General features: G+C 35.7%; 1 protein-coding gene and 1 pseudogene across 1 annotated transcript; one reads left to right on the top strand and one right to left on the bottom strand.

The window, feature by feature from the left end:
* Positions 1-1,913: 1,913 nt before the first annotated feature.
* Positions 1,914-6,398, bottom strand: LOC117210413 (tetraspanin-7-like). The gene is made up of 5 exons (XM_033453410.1): positions 6,169-6,398; positions 4,962-5,150; positions 4,536-4,706; positions 3,566-3,697; positions 1,914-3,166 (listed from the first exon to the last, which is right to left on the bottom strand). Exons 1-5 carry the CDS (start codon positions 6,244-6,246, stop codon positions 3,011-3,013), a joined length of 726 nt encoding a protein of 241 aa, XP_033309301.1. The 5' UTR covers positions 6,247-6,398; the 3' UTR covers positions 1,914-3,010.
* A 1,391-nt stretch (positions 6,399-7,789) lies between these two features.
* Positions 7,790-12,121, top strand: LOC117210415 (annotated as a pseudogene).
* Positions 12,122-12,138: the final 17 nt, after the last annotated feature.

Genomic DNA, 12,138 nt, shown 5'->3' with positions numbered 1-12,138 from the left:
AAAAAGCAAAATGATAAAATTGATGATAAAATTTGTCTTCTTATTTTCTTATGTGACTAAATATAGATCAATGTACTACGTGCATATGTATATCTAGAAATATAGTTCTTTCTTTTCCTTTTTTCTTTTTTTTTCTTTTTTTTCTTTTTTTTTTTACGTGGGGAAATCGTCATGGACACCCCACCGTACTTCTGGGAAGCAGCGGGGTAGTGTCGGACTTACCGACTAAAACTCCACGGTAGTTTATCTAACGCTTAACAAGAGTTTCCCGGGACCATCTAGAAATATAATCTATAACCTATGTAACGAAATGGAATGTTAGAAAACAGAATGTTTTTCATATATGTTTATAGTGTGTATGTGTGTGTGTTTGTGTGTGTGTGTGTGTGTGTGTGTGTGTGTGTGTGTGTGCGTGCGTGCGTGTGTGGGTGTGTGTGACATATAATCGAATGATCTTAATTTCTCCATTAAATATTGTATAGACGTAAATGACGTACAATATAGCTCTCAAGAATAATAATTCTCTGCAACAACTTATATATGTATTTATATGCGCATAAAAATATACATTACACATGTCGCGAAGTTGTAAAAACAAGAAAGATCGATGTATCTCTGAAAAAAACTGTTTCTGCCATTTTCTGAAATATTAATCGGAACGGAGTGAAATAAAAAAGATAACGGAAAAAATACAAAATGATAAAAGTATTTTTCGAACATATTTTTATCCGTATACACGTACATGCGTATATATATCTGTATAAGATGGGAAAATCACAATTATCGAAAAATAAGTTATTTGTTTGTTTCCTCTCTAACGTGAAGATATTGTTTGGGATTTGGAGTCGTCAGTTTATGGCTCGGACAGCACATCTCCCATTTTTGGGAAAGGCAAATCGAAATTTGACTTTCTCAAAAAAGGGAGATGTGCTGTCCAAATCATAAACTGATGGCCACTTCAAATCCCGAACAAATATAATGCTGTAAGATAATATACCATCGTAATCGAAAGGAGATACCATGTGAAACAGGTAATAATTCGTCTGATAGAATTACGGTAAAATTATGATCGCATGTCTCGCGGTACAATGTAGCACCGTTATGAGGTAAATGTTCGCTATAAGATAGATATATACCAACATATATGCGTATACATGCATACACATATACATACATACAAACATACATACATACATACATACATACATACATCACAAGGCAATCGCGTCACCTGTTTTATATTTAGGAAATCATCAACCATTAATAATGAAATTTTAGCCAAACGATGTAACATTTTAGACGTAGTTGATACGCGCAACTAACGAGTAAGCTAACAACTATCGCAAGCAGAACAAAGTAATTACGTTAAATCTCTAAATATTATTATTAAATAGTACCGCTAAACTGATAGTAGTAAATAGTATGTTTGGTTTTATTAAAAATATAAACACTGTGACGTATAAAGCTAAAGAAAAGTTGGTAAAAATTAGTGTAAACATGAGTTTAATAATAAAAATAGAATTTGAATTTGTATCTTCAAGCCTTTCGCGTATTACTGTAATTAACGGAATTTTCTCTTGCCAGTTATATCTGGTTATACGTATTCGTCGATCGATCATTATGGTACACTGATGTTTCGGATCGTAATTGTACTTATCAAACGGACGTTACTTTGCGTTCTAGTCTTCAAACGTGTTCAATATTAGCGCCGAATGAAATATATTCCGAAGTATTTTCTGACAATTTCTGAACTTTAAACTGTACCGAGCTACAAACGTTAGTTTATGCTTTTTATATTTGTATTTCCTTAATTTAAAGGTTAAAGATACTTGATAAATGAATTCATTAGTTACACTCAAAATGATAAAACAATAGGGAAAAGTAGGGGTACTATCGATGATAACAAAAGAGCGTATAGATTATGCAGGTATATCCATAAAATATACTCTTGAAAAGATATATACTTACACGATATTTCATACATGCATGTAGTTTCATTTACCTTATATAAATACCTTTAAATTACATTGTTCGAAAGTGCTAGCGTATTTGAGGTTTTCCTGGAATTGTCTACTCTGCTTTATTAGATAGAATATTTTTCAACACAATGATCTAAACAATTAATAAGATCTGTTCCATCTAGTCGGATTATATTTCAGTTTATTTTATAGAATTATGTATGTTTTTCTGTGCGCTCTTATCGTTGCAAGACTGAATGGGCAATTTATTATGCGATTAACTGCATAACGAAACATTAGGATCATCAATCAGACGCAGTTATCGACTTGTTCCTTTCATCGACTTAATTAAAAAAAAAACAATCAAATTTGCGCTAATTAGACGCATCGAAGAACTCGTATCTTTTTCTTTAATTAACCTCGATAATCGTGGATCTGTTTTTCATGAAATGTGAATTCTTTCTTCATGCAAACGCGCATATTTTATCGTATTTGATATTCTTCATTCCCGTCTTCTCCTACGATTGTGTTTTCTTTCTTGTGCAACTATGCACAGCACGCAGTAACTATTTAACATGTTCTTATAAGAATTTTATGAGAATCCAACATGACAATAAAGATATTTAAAAGGTTTTTACAACATATACGGATAATAATAACATGTAGACGCTTGTAATATGTAAAAAATTATCAATTGCCCGTTTCTTCGAAGAATGGGTATGATTAAATTCTGAGAAAAATATCGAACGTGTAACTCTTTAACACGTTTTACGTAGTGTGCAGATCCACGTTGAACTTTTCATTCGAATCGCTGAGAATTTCAACGTATCTGTATTTATAAGCGTAAGAAGTAATAGCAAGATACATGTTCGCGCTTGGAGCGAGAAGCTCAAACGGTGTGCGTAAGATGGAACGTGTCGAAAGCAGTTGTCGTAAAAAACGGAAGAGAGATTCGTATTTGCCTATTTGTTACAAATTGTAATTGTACAACTTTCGAACGTTGTGCATTTTTCTTACCGACACGACGAGCTTTTCTGCAACCGGCGCAAATTCTAAGCAACCTGCTCGTACTTGACTTTATTAATGTTGCTAGCTAAGCAACAGGCTAAGAAGACCCCTATAAGCGGAAAGAATGCTACGCCGACTGCTATTCCAGCGACCAAGCCGATGTTGCCGTTTATCAGTCGTAACACACGAGTGTAGCAGCCCTGAAAATTTTCATTTGAATTATTGTAACTTTTTGCTTCGAACAACTTGTCTTTTTTATGATTAGCTTAAAATTATAAGAAACGTGCCCGAATCCTTGTACGTATGCATATATTACGTACTACGTATCTGATGGAATGTTTCGTTATAGATTAATATAATATGCGTGCGTGTAGATGCGTTACTTTTGCACTCTTTTACTTTGTCCGACAATGTAAAACGAGTAATAAGAAACAAAGTATGTCCGTAAATATCTTTGTTACAACAAGGTTGCGTTGTTCGAAGTGGCACGCGAACAAAATCTTTCTCAACGTAATTTGTATTTCTATATCGTTATTTCTAGATTCTTCCCCTTTATACAACTTTCGCTTATTACTATATCGCTTTCATTTTTATCTTACCTGAGTATAAATATCGTTTACGTCATTAATGTTACACACATCTTCTGCCACTTTGCAGCAAGACAGTGGAATTTCCATCGGTGGAGACATATCGGACCAATCTGTGAAACCTCTGTTACCGCAGCACTGCAACTAAAATCAGAGTCCGCCACTTATGCAACGATTCAGTCTGTTTATGGTGGAGCCGGCAATATGGATCGTCGAGGTGCAGACGAATTGTTCATCGTTCAATTTCTTGAAGAAACGAAGGTGTCGGATCCTGTTTCCTGTTGCCGCGTCTAAAAGAACTTACACTTACGAGCTTTCACTGCCCAAATACCGTTTATTTCATTCGGTTCAGTTCTGAATAGCACGAGGATAAAACGAGCGCTGTACCTTTAGCGATCCATATTGCCGCCCACACGAGTCTCTTAGTAAGTGTACTTTTTTATACGCATAATTTTCTTTATTTTGCTATACAATATACCAATCTCTTGGCGGCTGTCCCGGTGTTTCGTATGGCTCCCACGTTTCTCATACATTAGTAAGGGATTTTACTACTCGAAACATCTCCGTTGCTTTTAATGGTTAAGGAAAAGTACGCTAGCTACCATTGCTAAATAGTACGTAATATTAAAATTATAGAATTTGTTCTTCAAAAGAAGTGATATACGTTTTAGGCTTGATTTGATTGAACGAATGGTACATTAGCTTCTATTAGTTGTATCAGTGCCACAGATAGCTGTGTACTTAAACACCTCTGGCAACACAAATAGTAGGTAATTACCGTTTTCTACGATGCATTTTTGTAAGAATACCTATTATGTAAAATAATATGTCACATAATGAAATTAAGTAGGTAATTTAAGTATCGATAAATATAAATTACGTAGCGTAAGAGAGTAATATTGAATAAAATAAAGAATTAAACAGAAATAATTTGTTCTGTAGCTATTTTGCATTCGTAAATAGTAAATATACGTTCGCTTACTGTAGACTGCATAGTGTCGATGTGAATGGTCTTGGTCTCGTCGTGCCTATAGACGGACATTGTTTGATTGAGATCGTGGTCGAATTTTTCATTTAAATTGGTACGATAAGCATAAATCGATGCACCAGCCGCAAGTTCCAGTAACGCAACGATAGCTAAGAATGCGCCGTACTGCAAACAAAATCTTTTAGTAAATAGCTTGTAAAGTGAAATTCCATTCTGTGATTATAGATTAATTATAGATTTAACATGTCAACGTATTTAAGGACAACGGATTTTCTAATCGAATCGATGATACGCGTTCGGTAGAAATCAAGAAATTTATTCATACGGTTTGAAATGCAATTAGTGGCACAACTTGTGGAGGTAAAGGTGACAGAGATTTCCCGTAAATAGCAAAATAGCAAGTAAGTATAATTCGCTTACCAGGAATAAGAGGGCTGGATGGCCGCGAGTTGTGCAACAGCAAGCGAGCGTCGCTGTCAAAGTTAAAATACCGCCCAGACAAGCCAATGCCAATAAAGCTGCCCTGCTGTTCTCAGGGCTTACGTCCATGTAATCGTGAAGTTGAATTCGCATCCAAATTCCGATGCACAGTAGCAATATGCCAAATACCTAAGTGATTTACACAAATGATTTACGTAAATTTTACTTATGTGTACTATCAAACCAAATGGAAAAAGATGGCACTATACGATAGATAGAGGATCTTGTCCAGTCGAGTTGTAATTCAAATTGCTATCTTTCTCTGAAGTAACGATTGTAGTAATTAATTATTAGAACGCCAAATAATACAATTATTACTGGTACAATGTACAAATATTTTATTTTCTACTTATATAGTAACTGTTATTTTTAATAAAATAATGGGTTTCATTTAATTTAGCTTAATTCGAGCAGATGTTGTACGATTAACGATTTGTCAGGGAAAAAGCTTTACGATAAGGTTGACGATAACGTTCATCTACGTAAGAACAGGATGCTGATAGCACGAATAACGTACACACACCGATAACAAACCAAATGATATCTCGCTGGTGCCAAGCAGTAAATTTTGTTTATTTTTCCAACTAAATAACAAATATTCAACGATATTAAGTTTAACCGAGTAAGCAAATTCTATACTAAAATGCCAACTTGATCGTGTAAATACTAAACTCGTTGAATACACTCTTTTCCTGTTACGCTAATAAAACGTAATTTTATCTTTAACAGCCCCGATACTTTCAGTCGTTGTCGAACAATTTCAAACTATCGCAAAGTATCCTTGCCTATCGATTTTCAATTTTTATTGATAATTTCTCATAAACTTGTCCCAGATCTCCACGAAACATCGGTAAACTCTCTTTGAAATGTTCTTGTTCGCAGAAAAAATCACCATGTGCCCTAATGACTCGAACAACTTTCAAACTGTTGCATCATCTTTCGAACTTGCTTTCTACGTCCTTTCTACGTAATAATAACGGACGATAAAAGAATGGGATAAGGATGAGTTGAATGGGGAAAGACGTTCGAATAACGCTGTGACATCGAAACGATAATATATCGTGCAACAGTTGGGTGAAAGGTATTCTAAGGTTTTCTCGAGTCTACGTGTCAAGGGTGGATTACAGCAAAAGAAACAGCCTCTTACCCATAAAATACAGTTGAACAGCATCAGCAGGCCTTTCATGCAAGCCATCGTGGCCACCGTTTCCCAATCCTTCGTCATGTCGATCGATTTTGGAATTATTTTCTATTCTCGTAGTCGAAGTCGTGTCCTACGATTCAATTTTCAGAGTGTACTACGCACTACACTCTCGAAACAAGTGAGAAGTCGATCGATTTGCAGCAGGATTGCACGAGTTTACGTGTTTGCGTGCGTGGCTAGCCCCACCAACCGTGCATGCGCTCTGTAGCATCCGTCCGTCCTGTTTTAACAGCTTCTACCAATAAAACAGAACGCGATTTCCGCATTAAAATTATTTTAGAATAGATAAAACTTTAATTACACGTAGTTTTTTCGAGATGCGATGCGGGTTACTGTCCGAAAGTTTGCGATCACGTATTAAATGAGAAAGAATTTACACCTTCTATTGGAAGATTACGCAGCTAAATGTAGATGATCGTTTGAGATTACGAATCTGTAAATAAAATCAATTTTATCAAAATTAACGTGTCACGCGTATGTAGTTTTCTTGTTAGCGAATAGATGATTTAATATTAAAAAGAAAAATCCACCTTTGACTTGTCCAATATCCTATTATTTATAGTTTGATTGATTAATGAAACAGAAATAAGAATAAAACTAATCATGTCTGAATGAATAATACACCGGAATGTCGTATGTTTTCCATCTTTTCGTCATTAAGAACTTTCATCGATAGAAAAAGGAGTAGTTGTTATTTAACCGTCCCAGATGATCTTCTTGATCTTGAAATGTCATTGATTTCTCCCTCGGTGTTCGTTCTCTCCTGCATTATTCGTTACGGTCGTTGACCAAAGGCTCCGTAACATCTGCCTATTTTTAAAATTAATCATTCGATTATAAAATGTTATCATTCTGGAACTATAACGGACACTAAATGTCATGTTAAACAGTGTATAAAATTCGTTGCACCTACACGAACCATCTTGACTCAGTGTACTGCGTTATTGTAACGGACAGTGTGAACTTGCGAGGAATACTCTTCAGAGCAACAACAATTTGTGTCTCGAAACATTTTCGCATATTAGAGACGATCCATTTTTGACGAAGGATCGGATAGTTTAGTGCTATTTAACTTTGGAACAATTTGCGATGGATCGGTTCTTACCGTTAAACTGCATCTATCTGAAAAATTTGGCTCAGCAGTGCACCGCTCCTGCTATTTCCTATCAAAAATCCAAGTCCATATCGGACGATTCTCCGATCAATGGTTTCATCTTCGCGGTACGCAATCACGGCGACAACACTTTTTCTACAATATTAACGAACAACGAACTCTTCGTAGTTGGTTCCGATTGTTCACCTCGAACTTGCACTTAGAACACAGTTTACGTATTTTATCTCTACATGTATGTATATCGCTGTTTCAATCTTTTCATAAATTTTTGCGATTCTTACGTGCATTTAGTTCTACTCGGTTTCATTATAGTCAGATTCACAATAGGCCTTTCAAATATAAGATTAATATAAATAAGACTAAACGTCTAGATAAACTCGAAATATCCGTATGTCTGACACATAAATGACGGTGTAAGGGAGTATGGCAGTCTTGGAAGAAACACGGATCGCTAAAAATCCTATAAATTATTACGTTCTCTATCTCTTCAGCTATTTCATAAGTATCGCCTTTTGTAAGCGGCGCGAGTAAGCTCTCCTATAACTAACTGAATATCTAACTTATCGCATCCAGAAATATGTGATTTCCTACCAGTTCCAGGCCGTTTTATTACACGTCATATCCATGAACGCTAACTCTGTTGCGTGAGATCGCCTCCCTCTGCACCTGTTTGACCCTTACCGCAACCGGCCTTCATGTATAATGCAAACAATAATTGTCATCGTTGAATCAACCAGCAGTGCAAGAAACCAGCAGCGAAATCAACAACCTGTCCGCAAGTGTAACGCCACATATGATTTATTAAATTGCTCGTGTATACAAGATAAAATTTCATACGGATTCAAACGTTCACAAACGGCCAGTTGTCTTCGACGCGACGTAGCAATGTTTTGAACTGAACGAATATTCTTCTGTTGAACTTTATTAAACTCTATTTCGTTCGTACAAAGTACGCAGTCTCCTGAAATCATGTCGAAACGAATGACGCCGGAGAAAGTGATCGACATCGTTTGGTTTAGCGTAGCTTTGACTTTCTGTTGGCCGCTTCCTATCAATAGCAGCGGAACGCGAATTCTGGTTCACAAAATTTTGCAGATCAGTAGCGTTATTAGCGCTTGCATGCTTCTTCTGCCTCTGCTATATTCGATTTATCTGCACCTAGACGATATAATCATTGTTTCCGAATGCATCTGCCTATTTTTAGGTGTGAGTCAAACTATAGTTCAGTCTATTATCTGCTTGATCAATCACGATTCTCTGCAAGTAAGTTTTTATTCGCTTCTACCTTACGTTTGATTGGAAAAGATACGCGCTTTAACAACGGGTTACAGCACGTAGTCGAGGAAATGATAATCTGCGTTAAACAAGCGCGAGAATACGAAAGGGAAATTTTTTCCAAGCATATCGCGCGATGCAGCGTCTTTTATGCAAGTTCTATTATGTGCATATACCTGGCTGCGACTGCTTTTTCGATAGGACCTGCAATCTTGCCGCTATCCTTCCCAAGCGAAGCGGAATACCCATTTCGCGTTAATTATACGCCAGTGTACGTTATCATATACATGCAGCAGTCTATCCTCAGCTATCAATGCGTTGCACATATATGCCTAAGCATGTTTGGATCGCTTCTATTTTGGTTCACCGCCGCGAGATTCCAGTGTTTGGCCATGGAATTAAAAAGGACTGCAGACGTTCGTACGCTGATCGTTTGCGTTGAGAAACAATTACATTTGAGAAGGTAAGAGTGAGATTTTACAACGTGTGGACGAAACGGAGCGTTCATGTTTATCGCGAGTTCTTTTTTTTCTAGATACGCAAAAGAAGTGGTGAATAATTTTCGTTTCATAGTGCTTTACGCTATAGGAGTAAGCACGTCTGCTCTAACTTTATGTGGTATTATATTGCTCGTGGTAAGTGAAGCTTGTAATATTTTGTACGACGAATTCACTAAATAGCTTACGTCTAGGATGTGCCGCCAATGGTGAAAATACAGTTCGTAACTGTATGCCTCACTGTACTTACGGAGATTTATGTATACGCGTGGTCAGCCGATTACATGAAAGATATGGTAAATCAGGTTCTATTGTTTAGGTGTAAGGAAAGAGGTAGTAATATGACCACTTTTATTGATGAAACTCTGATTATATTTATGAAACGTTTCGATGTGCAAAAAGATATTTAACAGGCGAAAATTGCTTTCATAATTGCTAGCGATTGACGATGCAGACGTTAAAAAGGTAAATGAACAACGATGTATTGTAAATTATAACTGCTTGTTGTTGCTGCGACGAGATGCTGTATGTGATTTCAGAAATAATTGCCTGTTTCGTTTCGTTTTTCTCATTTCATATTACTACCTCTTTCCGTGTATAATCTGTAAGTTATGTTTCTTTAAATACCACTAATCCTTCCTATGCCTTAGAGCATAAATGTCTCACGGAGTGCATACGACATAATATGGTACAAGCAGAAGATAGAAATGCAAAAAAATCTATTGACTATGCTGGAATGTCAGGAACCAATAACCCTCTCTGTGAGTTGCATAATACCAGAGCTTTCTTTGCGTTACTTTTGTTCGGTAAGGACCAAATATCGATTGGAAGGAATTGCAGCAATTTCAAACTAGCTCCATTTTGTACATATTATTAGTTACACATGCGTATTATTCCAATTTATAAAAGAACAAAAAAAGAAAGGGAAAAATGATTTTCTACTTAGTAGCAAGTCATATAAATTACCCATTATAAATAACAGATTATAAAATTATAAATCCATATCATAAAATAACATAAAGCAACGTATAACTTTATAATGTACTACTGGAACTAAACACCCAGACATATTTGACAAATTAAAGTTATAATATCTGCTAAACTGATAGTTTTTCGACATAAATAGATTGTTACCTTTTCGTAGGGAATGCCAAAATGGTTCGATTAATGTACGACAAAATGTATGGTTTTATCTAAAGAAATTAAGTTGTTCTTGCACCCTACTCGACCTACAAAAATATTTTTCCACCATACGATGTCTCGCTTTAAACCAGACAACGGTTGTTAAAACATTTTGTTGGTAACTTCAATCCCTCGCGCAGTACCGTGCCATTTTCACTTAAACAAAACACAAGCAAGTGTACATACTATATACATATTCACAAGCAGCATCCCAAAAATACAGCTATCTCTGTATTTTCTTCTTGTAACTATCCAAATCGAGTAAGGTATGCCTTAAAATTGAGAAAAAAATGAAACTGACGTGCAAATAAAAAGAGAAAGGAGCGAATGCACGTAAAAGTGAAAAATAATCCTTTTTTCAATATATAAATTTCAAACTTTTGCGGTCAATGTAGAGTCGGCGTCGTTTGTAACGCAAACAATTTACACAAATTTTCAGTTACACGATAATCTATTTAATGCAGTGAAATATTCTTAGAAGTTGTCGAATATTGCTAAAGGTTCCTAAGACGACTGATTCTGAAGTACAGAATGATAACTGAAACACCAGTTTATCCACACATTTAGGGACAACACGCATTGTCGATCAATTGCTGACGACTATTGGAGTCGTTGAAGTATACGAGCGCGTACGCACTTGGTCGTGGTAACCAGCGAGTCTTTGACGATCACGGAAACACGAGCAACGCACAGGCGGTTGGTAGGTCAGGGTGACTAATATTAGACTGATATTTTGTAAAGGATTATTTTTCTCTACCTAGTGGTATCTCTTCCTTTCTCTCTTTTTTCACTTCTTTTTTCTTGTTCTCTTTTCTTTCTTTTTTTTTTATTTAACGTCTTTTAGTGTCTTAGCTTTATTTTTGCAAAGATATTGATTACCTTCCAAAAAAATCTATTAGGGGACCATCAGAGAAACATACTCTACCGGGAAAGATATATCATTCTTTTCTTTTGCGTCCTTTCTACCCTCTTAGGGGTGAATTTTTTAAAAACCGTTGAAACACTTTTACAGATTTTTAAATGGCATCTGTGTGTTAGAGAGGAATGTTGTAAGTGAAAAAGTACAGTCCTATAACCGACATCTGTTGAGTAAGGCGAAATTTTGAATTACGCCTCATTCGACCTAGGAGATATCGAAGAGTCCGTAAAAACACATTTCACCTCGTTCCATTCCCTTAGGACACGATTTTGAAACAATCGCTTTTTAGTGAGTAGTTTGTGCTGTGGAAGAAGCATATCCTCCAGATTTCATGTTTCTATATTGAGGAATTTAGGGTGTGCATTGAAGAGTTAGTCAGAACATTGTGCGTGTGCGTGTGTATAGGTCTTTCTCTTAATCAAATTGTCATAAAACGAAGATATAGCTGCAATCTCTTTAATTGTTACGAATGAATTAATTAAGAATAACATTATGATTAATAAGTTGATAATATTTCAGTATCTGTCCAATACTTTCTCCATCTTCACCACTTTACGTATCGTGATCGAAGATAATGCAGAATAAATGCGAATAAAAGAATATGGACATTGTTTTAATTGTATATTATGGAACGATGCTTTTATTGTGATTAGTCGTGATTAAAATTCCAATTGCAAACTAAGCTCTGTAACCACCAAATTATTATAGGAAACAAGTTTATATCAAGCTATAATTTTTTTTTAATATAATGCTACAATAAGATACGTTGTTGGAATATATTTCTGGCTCTTGCAACAGCTGCGTCATTTGTAATTACCCGTTTTATGATAATTATTCTGTCAACCAATAGCTTTTCTTTTGTCTGTAGTACCAGATTAGTTCATAGGCCCTTGCATATTTTTATTTATAGAGAGGTGGGTGGGTGG

Source organism: Bombus bifarius, unplaced genomic scaffold, assembly GCF_011952205.1.
Source record: "Bombus bifarius isolate JDL3187 unplaced genomic scaffold, Bbif_JDL3187 scf7180000008203, whole genome shotgun sequence".
Classification (NCBI taxonomy): Eukaryota; Metazoa; Arthropoda; class Insecta; order Hymenoptera; family Apidae; genus Bombus; species Bombus bifarius.
Note: the sequence above shows the minus strand (reverse complement) of the source record. Positions and strands in the feature narration are given on the sequence as shown.